Genomic DNA, 19218 nt, shown 5'->3' with positions numbered 1-19218 from the left:
TGTGGACCGCGACTCAAGGAGCAGGTTCAGCCCAAGTTCTCGGACCGTTTTCCAGTTTTAACTTTGCCTCCTGCCTCCTTCTTTCCGACCCCCTTCCCTCCCTCCCTTCCTTCCTTCATTTTCTTTTCATGCCTATTCATCCAGGAAGCTTGATGCCTAATAACTTGGAAAAAAACGGAACCAAGAGCAATTAGTATGGAGTGGACTTGTGTGATCATTCATTGCTTTCCCTGGAAAGGAGAATTCATAGAACCTCTCTGTATCATGTGGGCTTAAAGACTGGGCTCCAGCACCCATCTGGGACAATCCTGGGTGATGTGAACAGAGGCAGACATGTTCTCGAAGCATAAATTTAAAGATGGCATGTTATCCCCTGGCCGGCACATCTGTTCTCTTCCTCCACGTATGTGCCCCTGCACCACGTTTTTAAAACATTTTTATTGGAGTATACTTGCTTTACAATGTTGTGTCCGTTTCTGCTGTACAGCAAAGCGAGTCAGCTATACGTATACATAGATCCCCTCTTTTTTTGGATTTCCTTCCCATTTAGGTCACCACAGAGCACTGAGTAGAGTTCCCTGTGCTCTACAGTAGGTTCTCATCAGTTATCTGTTTTATACATAGTAGTGTATGTATGTCAGTCCCAATCTCCCAATTCATCCCACCCTCCCTTCCCCCCTTGGTATCCATGTTTGTTCTCTATGTCTGTGTCTCTAGGCTGTCGGACAGAGTGAAGTAAGTCAGAAAGAGAAAAACAAATATTGTATAATATCACTTATATGTGGAACCTAGAAAAATGATACAGATGAACTTATTCCCAGCATCACCTTTTTTTTTTTTTTTTTTTTTTTGCGGTACGTGGGCCTCTCACTGCTGTGGCCTCTCCCGTTGCAGAGCACAGGCTCTGGACACGCAGGCTCAGCGGCCATGGCTCACGGGCCCAGCCGCTCCGCGGCATGTGGGATCTTCCCGGACCGGGGCACGAACCCGCGTCCCCTGCATCGGCAGGCGGACTCTCAACCACTGCGCCACCAGGGAAGCCCCCCAGCATCACTTTTAAGAAACAGTCATACTGAGGACAGTTGGCTTTCTATGAGAAACACACATCTGTCTGCCAGGGGTTGGGATGCTGTCGTGAACCTGAGTGATTCTGTGTGGTTTCCTCGTTGTGTTCAGAGCTCCTGAAAGGATCCTACTTGTCTGCCTGCGCCCTGGGCTGTGTCACCCACTCTCCCCTGTTTCTCGGGCTTTCTGACAGCTGTTCTAGGAGAGAAGAGTACACAGCAATTGCTCTTCTCTGCCTGCATCCAGTTTTAAACTCCCCAAACAGCACAACAGACTGCTTTTTTTTTTTTTTTCCTGCGGCAGCCAGCTGCCTAGTAGAATAGCTGAGAAAGGTCGAGTGATGGTGGAATTTTACCACCAGCTCCCCAGAGACCACTCAGTTAGGAACCAGAGCCTACGCAGGAACGTAATTAAACGTCATGTCACTGTTATGGGGCTCAGGGAACCCAGAGGAGGCTTCTCTCATTGCACACATTTTTTAGTGATGTGTTTCCACGTACGTGGGAGAAAGGACTCACAAAGGCTTTGAATTAAGGCAAATAAAGTATGGAGTGGCCAGAGAATGAAAACAACAGGATCAACCTAGGGCACAAACTTCCTCCGTCATCTGTGACTGGACATTAAAATCATAGACTCATCTTACTGGAGTAGACTTGAATTTGGTCCAGATTAAGAACCACCTGTTCCTCTGGCGCTGCTGTAGATTTCACGTGTCTCCTACTTGTAGGACATTTGATGTATGAATCCAAGGAACTCTATTAAAAAATGATCCTAAAACTTTGAATTGGAATTCGGGGAAATTCATCTTCATTTTAAAAACCAAATTAACAGAATTCTAGAGCTGGGAAGAACCTTAGAAACGAGGGAATCCATTCCTTTATTTTGTGTATGAGGACAGCAAAGACCCTCAGACACTAAGCGTTTTGTTGACGATCGCCTGGCCTTCATCTTCAGCATCAAGGACATTTCTCTGTGATTCTTATCAAAGGGGTGAGCCCACTAATTGGAACTAAAGTGTCGTTTGAAAAAGTGCATTGGTTTTTCTTGGTCCTTGTTACAGACTTGTGTGTGTGTGTGTGTGTGTGTGTGTGTGCCCTTTCTGCAGTCTTGAGCCACAGCACTAACCCAAGGTGCTACCCAAGGCCTGGAGGGAGTGAGAGCTGGAGGTCACCTCTGTGTTCAGTTCACCTTGACCCCGACTTGGCCGATGAAAGATAACGGAGGCCCAGAGAGGATGTGGGTGTCTCACCCCGTTTCTGCTCTTCTGATGCCCTTGAAGGACTTTTTCTGGGACACCAGGCTTCTTGCAAACCAGGTCACTCCTACAAGTTAGGAAGTATCCCTCCACAGTCAGTAAGAGCAAATTTACTTAAGAAACATCCTAAATATAGTAAAGGTAGAGTTAAGGTTTGCAGTGTAGTAAAGGTACCATGGAGTCTTTAGGACTTAAGGTTGGGGGATTTGGGGCACTCCGTTCTTTTGCCTTCAGAAAAAAGTAGTACATTTCCATTTCATTTCTTTCTTTCTTTTTCTAAACTCCAGCATATAAATAACGACCATATCCACGGAGAAAAGAAGGAGTTCGTGTGCCGGTGGCTAGATTGCTCGAGAGAACAGAAACCCTTCAAAGCCCAGTACATGTTGGTAGTGCACATGCGCAGGCACACGGGGGAGAAGCCTCACAAATGCACTGTGAGTACCGAAGGGGCGGGGGCCAGCTGTCCACTTAGGGGAGTCTTGCACCTGTGGGTCCTTCCTTGTACTCCAACGGCCATGCGAGGTGATGAGTGGTGGGAGAAGAGGGTTGGAGTGCTGTTTGTGATAAACTCCCGGGGTTTTGAGAGGGCTTTCCGAAACAGAGGGGAGGTGAGAAATGGAGAAAGGATGCTGACAGCTTTGGGGGATGCTGGAAGGAATTGATCTAGACCCGCCCCGTCCAACATGGTGGCCATGAGACACACGTGCATTTGAGATGTGACTAGAGCAACCACAGAACTGATTTCTAAATTTTAACTTAACTTAGAATTTTAAATTTAAATAGCCCCACATGGCTAACAGCAACTGAGTCAGACAGCCCAGCTCTGCAGAGTGGCAGGCAGGCAGGCAGGTGGCAGTGGGGACGTGCCATCCGGCACTGGGGGTGAGCACCAGGCCACTGGGCCTGCCCCAGCACCAGTGCCTGGCACACCAGAGCCTTGGGGAGCACAGGAAGGGGCCAGTTTCGACTTGAAAAACTTAAGTTGACTTTTTAAAACTATAACCCTTATGGCTTTAGAGTTTTTCCTCGCTCTCCTAGTCTGTCCCCATGGCCCAGTACAGACCTATGAGGGGTTGGGATTCCTGCGAGGCTAAGGCTTCTTTCACTAAGGTGCCTGCCAGGCAACGCTCAGCCCTGGTACTTTACATCTTAAAGGCCCTTTACAAACAGGATCAAATTCCGTGCCTTTGTAGGCACACAAAGCCATATTAATGAACTTTGTGCTGAATCTGAAATCAGTGGGAATTCAAGGAGATCCCTGAGCAGATAATGAAACCCATTGTCCACATTGAGTGGCCTATTAAAAAAAAAAAAAGTCCAGGATTTTTACTTAGCCCTGAAAATGCTTTCGAACGGCCCTGAGCCCCATCTGAATCCCAATAAAGGCAGAGTTTGTGGACTTTTGTTCATTGGTTTTGAAAAGCTGCCAACCCTCCAAACGTCCCCGTCTTTTTTTTTTTTTTTTTTAATTAATTAATTAATTTTTGGCTGCGTTGGGTCTTCGTTGCTGCGCGCAGGCTTTCTCTAGTTGTGGCGAGCAGGGGCTACTCTTCGTTGCAGTGCGCGGGCTTCTCATTGCGGTGGCTTCTCTTGTTGCAGAGCATGGGCTCTAGGCACACGGGCTTCAATAGTTGTGTCTCGTGGACTCTAGAGCACAGGCTCAGTAGTTGTGGCGCACGGGCTTAGTTGCTCCACGGCATGTGGGATCTGCCCAGACCAGGGCTCGAACCCGAGTCCCCTGCATTGGCAGGCGGACTCTTAACCACTGCGCCACCAGGGAAGTCCCCCAAACGTCCCTGTCTTTCATCCACGCGGAGCGAGTGGGATACATCAGCCATCGTTGTGTGGGATCATCCAGATTTACCCGTTTTCTCCTCAGTTTGAAGGTTGCACAAAGGCCTACTCGAGACTCGAAAACTTGAAAACACACTTGAGATCTCACACTGGAGAGAAACCGTACGTCTGTGAGCACGAAGGTTGCAACAAGGCTTTCTCGAATGCCTCTGATCGCGCCAAGCACCAGAACAGGACACATTCCAATGAGGTAAGGCCCCTCCAGGAGACACGTGTTGGGTCCAGAGCTTGTGGTGGAAATAAAAAATCCTCTGGGGAATATACTTGGAAACGCAAACCTGTTCCATTGTATTTGCCTCTGGCCACTCCCAGCACGAGTGGGTTTGGGGCCCCAAAGGTAGGGCTGAAACCTAGGCTCGGATGGGAGAGACGTACAGGGTGAAGAGGGAACGAGTTTCACGTTGTTCAGTACTGCCACCTACTGGTCAGACAGCAGGAGCATTTAACTTGGAATTCCATCCACTCGCTCTGCCTGGAAGAGCAGGAATGCATTCAAAGGACGACCCTGTAAGCACCAAGGAGAGATTCAGAAGCAAGGTGTTGACAGCCGACAGCTTACTGCTAAGACAGCCACTTTTATTTGCTTTCTCCACGTGGTATTTTCAAAGGCGCTTATATCAAAAAAGACTTCTGCAGAGTAACCCACCTTGGCTAAATAGGACTTCCAGACATTCTAAATTCCAAAGGATCTTGGAAGCTAGAAACCCAGAATGTTTTCTAGTCAGTTATTTAAGATAATATATTGAGTCAAGCTTCATGGTCGTAGTTGGTTCCTGTTGTGTTGTTGTTATTTTTAGGTATTTATCCCCCCAAATTTCAGAGAAGCGTAAGAATGAACGAAAATGATTTCCAGTTCATTTTGTTTACATTTTAATGCACGTCTGCCTGCAGACCTCCAGTTTTTTCCTTGAAAATCTAGCTTAGATTCTTCCTCCGCTGTGAAGTCTTCTCTTGAATGTACAAGAGATTAACACAAAGGCTCCCCACATTTGTGGTAGAAATAGGCTAGCTACCCAGAAGTTGTTCACATGAGATGTAGCTCGGCCCCACAAAGTAGGTCATCAGTTTGCTTGAAATTGTGTGAGAGAAGGAGCATTTTGACCTTGGCATGACTCTCATCTGACCCCACAAGGTGCCAATCAGGCCCATTCTTGATCTTCCAGTTGGAGAGCTGGGAGAGGGAATTTGGTAAAAGTGGACCATTCAGCTCACTGGCCATTGGCTTGAAGGTGGCAGAGAGGGTCCTCACCAAGTTTCCTTTCAGCCAAACTGACAGAGCAAAAACATCTCTAAGAGGATTAGCCACACTCTAAAAAAAGCACACTCACACATAAACACACACTTGAGTTCACTTATACAGACCCTTTCTGAATGGTTCACAGTAGAATAAGGAAACCTGAGTCCTTTAGGATCTCTTGTTATTGATCCAGTGTTTGCAGATGTTTTAGAGGAGATGCCACATCTCCATCTTTTACGTCAAAAATGCTTTACAATGTGTGATAGTTGCGGTGTAATCCGCTGTACTTGTTTTGTACCAACTTCTAGGGGGTCTAGAATAGGCTGATCCATAGAGACAGAAGGTAGATTGGTAGTTGCCAGAGGCTGGGTGAGGGGGAATAGGGGTGACTGCTAACGTGTGCAGGGTTTCTTCTTGGGATAATGAAGATATTTTGGAATTTGATACTGGGGACGATTGCACAAGATGGTGAATGTACTAAATGCCACTGAATTGTGCAGCTGAAAAGGGTTATTTTTATGGAATATGAATTAAATCTCAATTTAAAATGTTTTAGGGGATTTGATTAACTTAGAATTTAATTACTATGTTTACATTTCGTGTATTTAAATACAATTATGACTAGAAACTTAGAGGGCATTCATTCCTATAGATTCTCTCCTGTTATGTGGATCAATTTGGGCAGTGGGTATGTTAGGACTTTAGCAGTGCATACATATAAACATAGTTACTGAGCTTTTTATCTTTTTATGGACTTCAAATGTGTGCCCATGTCTCTTTGCTTTAATTAAGTGCATTACATTTAAAGATGAATTCTTCTGTGCAATAAAAAGTGCAATGTTGTAGAGAGTTTAATATCCATCATGAGATTCAAACATACCTTGGTCAACCATATCTTTCACCAAGGTTGAGCAATTTACCTAAAATAAATTATTAACATTGGCCATAAACACATAAATATAATTTTATTCACAAACACGTCAATCATTTTTTCTCTATTCCACGTAGAGAAAGCCCTCGTCCTTGCGTATGAATGATGGACGGTTTCAGATACACCAAAATTAAGTGTATCCAGGAAATCCAGACTTGCATCATCAAGCACTTGTAGACAAATCTAGATGTCTTCTTTCATTTCTTTGCTCTCTTCTTTGTATCTTCGTTCTTTCACTGAACAAATATTGATAGCTAGTTATCTGCCGAGCCCTTTGCTATTCTAGATGAGGCAAGCAGGGTGGAATAGAACAGGAAGGGAGCAATACCCATTCGGGTAATCTAGGTCTCCTCCCTGCCCCCATGGCTGCCCTGCCCATTTAGGGTCACTGAACCATCGCAGTGGCCTCTGACTGGGCTCCCTACTCCAGAACATGGAGCTCCCGTTCCTCCCAAACCAGACGAAACCAGTTTCCTGGAGCTCTGATTCGGTTGTATCTTCCTCTCCAGAAAGTTCCAGTGGCTCCGTTTTTCCTATAGGAAATGTTTAGACTCCTTAGGCTTGTACTTCCTCTCACTGGACCCAAGCCTTCCCTTTCACCATTCCCTTGACCTCTCACAATGGTGACCATGAATGGAACCTTCCAGACAGCCATGCCTGCATGCCTGATGTGGTCCTGCTGCTGGACCTTTGCTCTGGATACTTTTTTTTTTTTTTGCATCCTCTTGCCCTCATTTTTATCCTTCAGCATCTTGTGTGTCTTTCAGGACCCAACTACGACGCCTCTTCCTAATCAAAGCTCTGTTTATTGAGCACTTATTTTGTGCCCCACATTACATCGTGGTAAGCACTGCGTGTACATGGTCTGATTTAGCCCGTACCCTGACCCCATGAGCTGGGCATTATACCCAGATACAGAAACTAAATTGATGCCTCCCATGATCATCCCAATGCAAAAATGATTCCCCTCTGTCCACATCCTTCTCTAGCATCCACACTTTGTACTGTAGATAATTCATGCTGTCTTATTTTTCCTACCATATTTTATACCCCTTGAGATTTGATCCTGTCTTATAAAACTTTGTGCTCAGATAAAACTTTGTGCTCAGAGTCTTGCCTATAGTAGGGGCCATTAAATGTTTACCAAAAATTTTATTTGGATACATTCTACACAGTCAAGTAGAATAAGTATCCCCACTTTCACAAAGTACCTTTCAGTTCAGGGAGTCAAGAAGGCAATGACAGTACCAAAAGTTAAGGATCCAGGACAGGAAATACGGGTAACTCAGAATCCTCACAACATTTATCTTTACCTACCATTAGATTGCATTTCAGTCATTCATCACAACAGAACTTGGGGGCCAGGATACGTAACTGAGTTAATGTGTTTTCTTGTGAAGTTAAGTTTCCTGACCCTGTGTTCTTGGAGTTTTTTTGTAGGTGGCTGTTGTATATGTCCACATGCAAGGGCACATGGGCACACATGTACGTGTATGTTCTGTTGGTCCTGGAAATGCAGGAGCTGATGAACATGAGCAGATTCATTCCACCTCTAGCTGTGTTCTCATTTCCAAGCTAACCCATGATACATACATGCAGATATGTATGGGAAGAGTAGCTCTTCAAACATGTAACAGGGGCCTGACTTTGTGTTCCCTCTCCCTACCCCATACATTCCTGTCTGTCTGTCACAGCAGCAGAGTGAGCAAGCACAGGGCCGAGGTCAGATGCTATACGGTAATAGCACTAATCATCAGAGCCATTCTCCTGTCCCTAATGCATAGAATTTGATGTGCTCGTTTCATTATATATATATATATATATATATATATATATATATATATATATATATGTGCTGCAAATCACACAAGCTCCTGAATAGAAGCAATTTGTAGTTAATGGGAATCAAATCTACTGAAAAGAATCTCAAATTTGGAGGTGAGGTCTCTCAAGGTCATTTCTGGAATCTTTATTTCACTACATTAGGACATTTCATCATTTTAGGTAGCTCTCAGTCTGTTCTTGGGCTTTCAGGGAAAAAGCATCATTCTATAAGACAGGGAATCTTTTTAATATAACTGTAATGGATGCATTATATGAAGCATGACTTTTATGACTATTGTTTACTGAATAGCTCATATTCTGGTACACACAGAGGTAAATATAGACTCATATAAGTATCCTTGAATATATTAGATTTCAAGGGAAGTAAACGAAATCACAGTTCTGATGTCGATCATGAATACAATGCCATGAGTTCTGTGATGTGAGTAAATATTCAGCTATAAGGGTCCATATAATTTTTATGCCTGTATCTGTAGGCTTGATCACTGGCCCACATAGAAAATAAAAGTAGCATGAAGTAATTTCTAGATCTTAGTACTCGCGAGCAGAGCCTCATGCAGGAATCCTCGTCTCCAGGACGACATCCATCCGCCCTCATCGGTTTACGAGTAAGCATTCGTGGACACTCCGACAGGGCTTACAACTTCGAAGATCAGAAAGGTTCTGGATATTCTGAGCCCTGAACAACCCCCGCAGTTGTAATACAACCCAAAGGAAAGTATTTTAGTGATAGCTAACCCGGGAGAGGCTGCAGGCAAATTTTTTTTTTTTACTGTGTCAATGTGTAAAGAGCTCATTTTCAAAGGAGGTAGAGTGATATTAGGTCTGAGAACCAGGATATTTGTAAGAAAGGTCTTCACACCAATTCTCCCCAAAGCATTCTTCTCATTAAAGGATGGGTGTCTTTTAGCCTTCTTCTGTTATCATCAGCAGTATCATCACCACCATCCTCATCATCAGATTATCTCTTGAGGGGCTTCCCTGGTGGCCCAGTGGTTGAGAGTCCGCCTGCCAATGCAGGGGACACGGGTTTGTGCCCCGGTCTGGGAAGATCCCACATGCCGCGGAGCGGCTGGGCCCGTGAGCCATGGCCGCTGAGCCTGCGCATCCGGAGCCTGTGCTCCGCAACGGGAGAGGCCACAACAGTGAGAGGCCCGCGTACCGCAAAAATAAAAAAATAAATAAATAAAAATAATAATCTCTTGAGCACCACGTGACACCATGATACTTCTTCCTACTCACAGGATAAATGCTTCCAAGAACATAAGTGCAATTTACACGTTCTTCACTCACCCTGAGCACTCTCTAAAATAATAATGTATTCAAGCTGGATTCCGTTTATTAAACCTTTGCACCATTTAGAGGGTTTTGAACACCTCACAGCCTTGTGATCGTGCTTTGAAAGAATTAAAAATATAATGAGTAGCCACAAAAGACCGTCGGGCTGGGGGGATAATCGCTTTGATAACAACCTATTCTTTCATCCTTGGGGCATTTGGCAGAAACCGTACGTGTGCAAAATCCCCGGCTGCACCAAGCGCTACACAGACCCCAGCTCCCTCCGGAAACACGTGAAGACCGTGCACGGCCCAGAGGCTCACGTCACCAAGAAGCAGCGTGGGGACGTGCATCCCAGGCCCCCGGCGCCACGAGATTCCAGCGGCCACTCACAGTCTAGGTCACCCGGCCGGCAGACTCAGGGAGCCCTCGGGGAGCAGAAGGACCTCAGCAACACTACCTCAAAGCGGGAAGAATGCCTCCAAGTGAAAACGGTCAAGGCGGAGAAGCCCATGGTATGTCATTCGCTTTCCTTCTGGTTTTCCCCAAAGTTCTCCCAGGTCTTTAAAGGGGCCAGGTGGGGCGCTGAGGGCAGGGGTGAGAGGCGGACTTCACTGCCCCGTTCTCACTGCATCCCACTGTTTGATTTACGGAGGTCAGAGCTCCCTGATCCGGATTGCCTACCCCAGGTTGATCTGCACAGCAGAGCTCAGCTCAGGAAAGAGTTCCAGGGTTCCCTAACTGGTTTTTGAAATCGATCTGGAAGCATCCCACCTTGTGGCAGGTCGACAGACACCACAGTGCACATTTTCAGCAGGTCTCTAATGTAGAGAATCATCCACTCAGACCTTCTGTAAACATATTTTCTGACTTCTTTGCCCTGGTGACCCCAAGATAAATAAGCCACGGCCCCTATTCTTTATGGGTCTGTAGTCCAGTGGGACAGGGAGACCAAGAAACAAACACAACTCAGTGTGATGGGGCTTTAAGACAAGTCTGGGTCAGAGGGTTCGGAGCCAGTGCACTTGAGGACACGATGGGAAGGCAGAGGGCGGGTGGCCGCCAAGTTCAGCGCTCAGAGAGGGGAAGAACCGCATGCTGGTGCAGCCAAGCCCCAGCCTTGGGGCCCCGGGGGAATGTGCCAGAGTAAAAAGAGGGGGAGGACATAAAGGGATTTTTTTTTAGGTTTTCTAAGTTGTTAGAAACAACAACTCCAGTGCCAATCTAGAGGTTGGTTGATAGACTTGGAGACTGTATCTGCAGTGGTGCCTGAACTGAGGAGGTGGAAAGCAAGGGAGGGATTTGAAAGATGTCACCAGCAAAAATCATATGGTTTGATGACAAATAGGATATATGGATTAAGCTACTGTTGCAGCTTCTTTCAAACTTCACTTGGTGATTTTGCCTTCTGCATGGGCCAGAATAAACTATCTAAAATTTTTCCAAAGACAACGAGAAAAATGAAGAGAGTAGCAATCAGAGGAGATTTAGTACATTTGTATTTGGCATATGTATAATGCAGTCAGCTCTGCGCTTTGGGCTCTAGTCTGTCAATCTCGGGATATGCAAGAAACGTACTAGGTAGAAGTCACAGGCTTAGACTTCCAGATGCATGGAAATGACCAGACAGGCAGATTTCTACTCAGTTCAAGGAAGCATTTCCTTAAAATGAGGAAAGTCCAAGAATTGTATGGACATCCTATGAACTCCCAAGTTATGTCACCATGTAGCGGTATGTCTGGGCGGGAATTAATGCACATAAAATTTCAGAATCGATAGAGTGGAATTTAATGACTTACTGAGTTTGTCTTTGAACTCTTAACGAGTCTTAGAAAGTGACACTAAGCCAAAAATCATGCAAATAAGCTGTCCAGATGTATCATTATTTCCCAGTGGGTAGCCGTACTTTGCTTTCAAAAAACACCTTAGTAAGAAGTTTATATACGTGTTATGACTGATCACTATACTTTTAAATTAATCAATTCGTAAACTGTGTTTTATATACTGTTTTTGGGGGGGAGCATTTATCAATTTCCTAAAATCAAGTCCACCTATATAATAATTGTGCAAAAGATTCAACCGTTTATCCTCAAGTGTTTAATGAAACAAGGAAAGTGAATTTGTGGTCTCCTAGATTATGTCATTGAAAGACAATGATTTATGTTTTTAGGACATCCTAGGAACCCAGAATCCCTTGTACTTTTAATGTACATCCATAGCAAAAAAAGTTTAAAAAAAAAAGAAAGAAAAGAAAAGAAAACTTATTTCTTCTCCAAACACCCATTCTTTAGAAAGAAAATTGGTAGAAATAAAAATTTACAGTGGGGCTTCCCTGGTGGCGCACTGGTTGAGAGTCCGCCTGCCAGTGCAGGGGACACAGGTTCGTGCCCCGGTCCGGGAAGATCCCACATGCTGCAGAGCGGCTGGGTCCGTGAGCCATGGCCGCTGGGCCTGCACGTCTGGAGCCTGTGCCCCGCAATGGGAGAGGCCACGACAGTGAGAGGCCCGCGTACCGCAAAAAAAAAAAAAAAAATTTACAGTGATTTTGCTCAGTGACATCTGAGGTTCTCCAAGATGTGAAATATTTTATAAAATAATTAAATCATAGAAACAAAGCACTGGAAAGAGTTCACAGAGACTGAGACTAGACCCCTTATATTACCGGTGTGGAAACTGAGGCTTAGTGAGGTTAATAACTTAATCAAATTTCCACAGGAGACTATTTTATGAATATGTACACACACATGTAAATATAAGTAGGTATCTTCATAGGCATTTACTAAGGCACAGGAGATTTACATTTCTAATATTCTTTCTTCAAAAACTTGTCTTTGATTTGCTCATCATGCTATAAATTAAATTCTTTCTTCTTTTTTTCTTATTACTCCAACTTCTCTTCTGTGTAATGCTCCTAAATGTCTTCTTCTCACTTCCTAAGGACAGTGGGTAATAAGGTGAGGGAATTTTGGCTTCTCTGCTCTCTTTGTTTTGTTTTCATTTTAACGTTTAACTTTTATTTGTTTCACTTTTCTTTCATCTGTGTCCTTTGTGATATTTTTAGTAGTGGACATTACTCAGATATGTTTCCGACATAGAAGTGATGTGTTTTGAACATTCAGCATGTGGAAATGTGGAGTTAGATGTTGAAATTCATCATTCTATTTGTCTAGGTTTTCATAATAAATCACACTGGGGCCGACCAAGCAGATGTTCTCAAAGACTATTTAATTGTCATATTGACTAGTGTAAATTTATTCTTGGACCAGACGTGCACCACCATCTTAGAGCAAGATCTGAATACACTTGTTGTTGGCAATTTAATCTATATTGAAATGTCTGCGCTCCTTTAAGCATTTTCTAATTGTAGGTGCATGTGAGCCTTCTTCCGGGCCCTGTGGAAGTGTGAGCCTGCATGTGCGTGTGTACATACACACAGATTCACATACGCACACACACATGCTGATTTGACAATCCAAGCATAAAAGACATCCAAAGCCCTGGAGGATGTAAGTTCTCTGCAAAGGAGCAGGTGGTCTGGCTCTTCAGGACTCTGCAGAAGCAAAAACTTAAGACAGGTTTCATGCATTCACGATCACATTTGTGTATCTTATTTTTCTCTGCTTGGTTGCCCAGGACACATTTAGTATACCATGTGGTGCTCGCTTAGAAAGTGTTCATTTGCTTGGGTGTATGTACTGTGTTCTCAGAAAAACGGTAATGGGTTCCACGGAAAATGACTGTGTCCAGACCCCTTGCTGACAACACTGTGGTTCCACCAGAGACCACAGCCGTCTATACTGGAGTGTGTGTAGTTATCTCTCCCTGCTCTTGGGCTGCTGTCAGGCTTTAGTTTTTAGGTAACACCGGAGAGGGTGCTACAGAAGAATGGAAGTGAGGCTGGTCTGGGAGTCTAGGTCATCACAATGTTCGCTTTGTGACTTTGGGCAGTCACTGAACTTCTCTGAACATCACTTTTCTTATCACTGCATAAAGGATTAGAGTGTTTATCCACCAGGGCACCACTGGAATTTTAGATGGGCCAGTTCCAGGTTGTGTGGACTGCTCAGTGCAGGCCATTCTTATAGAGGGCTGCCAAATGTGGAGACAGTGAGCTTTACAGGCCCCATGGCCAGGGGCCCATGGACGGCATTCTTTCCCTGAGAACCAGTGGACCAGATTAAGTTCCCATCGAGTTGCAGAATTGGCTTACCCAGTCCACTTGGTTGGGGTTAGGGAAACCTGGCCCAATTCTCCTAGTGCAATGCGGATCCTCTCTGGCTATAGCAGAAGCTAAGTGATTGAAGTTTTCCCTCTTACAACTGCTTTTACCCTACACCCTGCTTGGAGTTCTACAAAGCAAGAAAATGTAGAAGGAAAGTAGAGAGGTTACAAGAGCTTGGGGAACCAGCCTGGAATAGTATAGAGGGGCTGGTTGGAGGGGAGTTAACATGTGCTCTTGGAACATATATTCCGAGGACTACAGCAATTATAATAACAACCACTAATGCTCTCCGAGCCAATTAATTACTGTCCTCCAGGTCTTTTTGAACTTTGTGTGTTTTAAGGGCTTTACACCTAATTCCCACAACAATCCCTAGGATAAATAAGTTGTCCCCATTTTCTGGATAAGTAAAGTGCCGTTTAGAGTGGCTAAGTAATTTGCCCAAAGGATAAAGTCATGGAAGTGGGGTGGGAACCAACAAGGAAGTGTGATGCAGAGTTGGCATTTGGGACAGGGTTCCATGGCTGATACATCATATCCGGCACCCCCGCTGTCCGTTCTCTCTGCTGCACATCCGCCTGCGGGTTGAGGTTGAGGGAGGCCACCTCCACTCACCAGAACATAGTTCTTCTCACCCCACCCACTGAGAACCCCGCAGGACTTGATCTGCGTGATCTCTCATCATCCGCTCCCTGGCCTTTATCATTCGGCTGACATTTCTTTCCTTTCCTCTTGACCGCACAGACATCTCAGCCAAGCCCTGGTGGTCAGTCTTCATGCAGCAGCCAACAGTCCCCCATCAGCAACTATTCCAACAGTGGGCTCGAGCTTCCTCTAACCGATGGAGGTGGTATGGGCGACCTCAGTGCCATCGACGAAACCCCAATCATGGACTCGACCATTTCCACTGCAACCACAGCCCTCGCTTTGCAAGCCCGGAGGAACCCGGCAGGGACCAAATGGATGGAGCACGTCAAGCTAGAAAGACTCAAACAAGTGAATGGAATGCTTCCACGACTGCATCCCATTCTACCCCCCAAAGCCCCTGCGGTCTCTCCTCTCATAGGAAACGGTGAGTTCTGGCCAGTCCTTGTGTCCACGTGGGGTTTTCTGTTCTTTCAAGGGCAGCCGGAGCACTAAGCAGACCCGGGCCCTTGGTTTTCCGTTTGCTTGTTTCCCCACCAGCCCTAAAATGATGCTGGAGCCATAAATATTAGTGTTGCCTTTCTGGAGAGTCCATATTTTAAAAGCAGGCAGTAAGAGGATAATCCTGAAATGAAAAGTAAGACTGTGCATGACTCATATTCTGATGGTGAAATCATACCTCTTAGACCAGGGGAAGGAAATCCCAGCCGCAGAGGCATCCCGGGTTAGCACCTGTTTCTGGCTTCCATAGTCTGCACCCAGGAGGTAAGCAGCCACTTTGACTGGTGGCCCAATTCAGAGAAAGGCAAGCCATCTCTGTCACTGTCGGCCCCCAGTCAGTTTGTGTTTCTGAAATTACACTCAAAATCTGCAGCATAACCCAAGGGTGAACCTCCTCCACCCTACCTACTCAGGTGCGCTACACCCGCATAGGATGTCATGGGGAAGCCCTGAGCTTACATATATGCTTTCTGCCCTGGTACTTCCTGTAACTTGACACTGTATATACTTCAGGGACCCTTCACTTGGCCCTTACACTGCACCAGTGAAGGAGCTTAACTCATCCAGGGAGTTGTTACTGTTTTCTTTAAACCAGTCATGGGCCATGTACAGCTCCCACCTGCTCTTTTTTTTTTTTTTTTTTTTGTGGTACACGGGCCCCTCACTGTTGCAGCCTCTCCCGTTGCGGAGCACAGGCTCCGGACACGCAGGCTCAGCGGCCATGGCTCACGGGCCCAGCCGCTCCGCGGCATGTGGGATCCTCCCGGACCGGGGCACGAACCCATGTCCCCTGCATCGGCAGGCGGACTCTCAACCACTGCGCCACCAGGGAAGCCCCCCACCTGCTCTTGTAAATAAAGTTTTATTGGCACCCAGCCTCACCCACCCCTTTACTCCTGTGCCCAGGCCGTTTGGTGCTGCAGGGCAGCGATGGGTAACCATGGCCGAGGCCGCCCGGCCCCGGAAACTGAAAAGAGTCACAGTTCGCCGACACCTGTGTTAAGTCATCCTGAAATGAACCCCTGTCTCCCCGGCTTTCTGTGCAGGCACGCAGCCCAGTACCAGCTGCAGTCTGGGCGGGCCCCCGCCCCTTCTCCCGAGCAGAAGCGACCTTTCTGGGGTGGACATCACCATGTTGAACCTGCTCAACCGGAGAGACAGCAGCGCCAGCACCATCAGTTCCGCCTACCTGAGCAGCCGCCGCTCCTCCGGCATCTCGCCCTGCTTCTCCAGCCGCCGGTCCAGCGAGGCGTCCCAGGCCGAGGGGCGGCCCCAGAACGTGAGCGTGGCCGACTCCTACGACCCCATCTCCACCGACGCCTCGCGCAGGTCCAGCGAGGCCAGCCAGGGCGACGGCCTGCCCAGCCTGCTCAGCCTCACGCCCGCCCAGCAGTACCGCCTGAAGGCCAAGTACGCCGCTGCCACGGGCGGCCCGCCGCCCACCCCGCTGCCCAACATGGAGAGGATGAGCCTCAAGACCCGGATGGCCCTGCTGGGCGATGGCAGGGAGCCCACGGGCACTCTGCCTCCCGTACATCCTCCCCGGAGATGCAGCGACGGCGGGGCCCACGGGTACGGCCGGCGCCCGCTGCTGCCCCAGGATGCGCTGGGCAACGGCGTGAGAAGAGCCAGCGACCCGGTGCGGACGGCCTCCGAGAGCCTCTCCCTGCCCCGGGTGCAGCGATTCAACAGCCTTAACAGCTTCAGCCCTCCGGTGTTGCCTCCATCCCTGGAGAAGCGTAATCTAGTGCTTCAGAACTACACGCGGCCAGACGGGAGCCAGTCCCGACACTTCCACGCGTCTCCCTGTCCCCCGAGCATTTCTGAGAACGTCACCCTGGAGTCCCTGGCCATGGACGCCGATGTGAGCCTGAACGACGAGGATCTCCTGCCCGACGACGTGGTGCAGTATTTAAATTCCCAGAACCCAGTCGGGTATGAGCAGCACTTCCCGGGCACCGTCTCTGATGACAGCAAAGCGCCCCACGGGCCAGGCTTGGGGAGCGGGCCCGGCGACTTTGACCCACTTGGGCTGCCCGGCAGCCACACCAGCCAGCAGTATCGCGGGCTGGAACCGCCCTGCACTGATGCCAGTAAATCCGACCTGCCCATTCAGTGGAACGAAGTCAGCTCAGGCAGCGCCGACCTGTCCTCCTCCAAGCTGAAGTGCGGCCAGCGGCCCACAGCGCAGCAGGCCCGCGCCTTCGGGTTGTACAGCCACGTGGGCGTCCACCCACAGAATCCCTTGAGGAGCGGGGCTGGCCCGGCTGGGGGGTATCCGACCCCCGGGGAGCACGGCAGCTCCTTCGGGGGCCCGGAGCACTTGGTGAGCCACAGCGGCGGCGGAGCTGCGGGCACCAACGGGAACGCCTTCCACGAACAGCCCTATAAGGCCCAGCAGTATGGAAACTGCCTGGCCCGGCAGCCCGGCTTGCTCGACGGGGCCTGCGGTGCCGGGATCCAGGCAGCAAAGCTGAAAAGCATCCCCATGCAAGGGAGCGGGAGCCAGCCAGATCTTGGCCTGTCGGTGGCACCGAACGAGTCAGCGGGCAGCACGGTGAATGGCATGCCCAGCCCAGACCCGGTGGGACAGGGGTACCTGGCGCATCAGCTCCTTAGTGACAGCATGCACCCCCAGGGGGCAGGCCGCCCCGGGCAGCACATGCTGGGGCACGGTAGCGCTACCTCACATATCCATGTCTATCAAGGGCCAGAAAGCGGCCTGCCAGGGCCTCCCAGCACCGGCATCCAGCTGTCAAGCCTGGCAGCCGTCAGGGGCTACCAGCCATGTGCCAGCTACGGGGGCAGCCGGCGCCAGGCTGGGCCGAGGGGCGGCCTCGCTCTGCAGCCAGGACAGCCCAGTGACCCAAGTCAGACCTGCAGGGTGAACGGCATCAAGATGGAGATGCCAGGGCAGCCCCATCAGCTCTATTCGTATGTGCAGAGTTACTCTGGTCAGTTCTATGACCAAACCATTGGCTTCGGTCAGCAAGACGTGAAAACTGGGTCCTTCTCTGTGTCAGAAGCCAACTGCCTGCTCCAGGGGGCGAGCGCCGAAAACTCTGAATTACTCTCCCCAGGTGCTAACCAGGTGACGAGCACAGTGGACAGCCTCGACAGCCATGACCTGGAAGGGGTGCAGATTGATTTCGACGCTATCATAGACGACGCGGACCACGCCAGCCTGATGTCAGGAGCCCTGAGCCCAAGTATCATTCAGAACCTTTCTCATAGCTCGTCCCGCCTCACGACGCCACGCGCTGCCCTCCCGTTGCCAGCCCTGTCTCTGAGCACCACCAACATGGCAATCGGGGACATGAGTTCCCTGCTGACCTCCCTCGCGGAAGAAAGCAAATTCCTTGCAGTTATGCAGTAGGCATTAGGCGAAAAAAAAATAAAAATAAAAAGACTGCCAAGAGACCTGAAACTTTAGGAGTTTAAAAGTTTAAATTGACCCTTTTTTTTCTTTGGCTGTTTCGTTTTTATTTTTTCTAGTTCTGTATATGTTTTAGCAATCTCATCTCACCTAACTGGGATGTGTTTCAAGTATATTCCTTTTATGGAAAAGGACTCTGAAAAACCCTAAAGTATTCTAGGGAGAAACTGTCTTCCATTTCAGTTTTGAATCAGTATTGTTACACTCGAAACACCCTCTTTTTTTAAAAACTGTAAGCCCGCCCCCCCCCGCTTTTTTTAGTAAACCGGTGTAAATGTGTGATGTGCATGTTCTTTCTTTCTTTTTGGAGAGAGGGCAAATGAAAGGATTTGACATGTTTCTCTGTTACTCCAAGGAAATAGGAACTGGTGTGCTTGTGACCAAGGGGTTACACTTCCAGCTTTTTTCCATTTTCCTTTACATGCGTTCAACGTTTGTTTTTGTTTCTTTTGTTTTTTAATTCCCACACTGGGCACGAGAATCAGAACATGGAGAGTGAGTTTGGGAATCCATGGAGAGTGAGTTTGGGAATCTCTTGTGAGTGTACTGTATCAGAGGTCACAGGTTTTTGAGATGCTCCTTGCCCGCAGTTCAGTTCAGAGCATGCTTGAGGCAGATTCACACAGGTCGAAATTTGGGACTCTTGCACATGAAATGGTGTGCCCACCACTGGGGTTTAAAATTCTTCCTGTCCATACATGAGCTTAGGGTGGGTACGTCTGTACGACAGTTCTCAGTTACCGACCTTGCCTCCTGTCTCTCTTTCTGTCCATGAATGTTCAGTGCTCTTCCAGGGAGACGGGAAAGGGCGCTGGGTGACACTCAGACATGTGCTGTTACTTTCATCTGTTCTGGTAAGAAGGTACATGGATTGCGGATTCAAGCTACTGTGGAGAATTTGGGGAATATTTGTGGGTTTGCATATTTGTTGATAGTTCCATCTCTT

The 19218-nt window shown here is 47.8% G+C and overlaps 1 protein-coding gene across 1 annotated transcript in view; it reads left to right on the top strand.

The window, feature by feature from the left end:
* Positions 1-18249, top strand: part of GLI3 (GLI family zinc finger 3) — a gene marked incomplete at its 5' end in the record, with an annotated part of 269299 nt that extends 251050 nt beyond the window's left edge. Inside the window, 5 exons of the mRNA XM_079711110.1 lie at positions 2608-2757; positions 4203-4367; positions 9693-9983; positions 14435-14762; positions 15883-18249. Of these exons, the coding sequence (XP_079567236.1) occupies positions 2608-2757; positions 4203-4367; positions 9693-9983; positions 14435-14762; positions 15883-18212 (3264 nt within the window). The 3' untranslated portion in view covers positions 18213-18249. The remainder of the gene's footprint in view (positions 1-2607; positions 2758-4202; positions 4368-9692; positions 9984-14434; positions 14763-15882) is intronic.
* Between the last annotated feature and the right edge of the window lie 969 nt (positions 18250-19218).

This window comes from Hyperoodon ampullatus (genome assembly GCF_949752795.1).
Source record: "Hyperoodon ampullatus genome assembly, chromosome: 9".
NCBI classification, from domain to species: domain Eukaryota; kingdom Metazoa; phylum Chordata; class Mammalia; order Artiodactyla; family Ziphiidae; genus Hyperoodon; species Hyperoodon ampullatus.
This window is presented reverse-complemented; position numbering and strand designations above follow the sequence as displayed.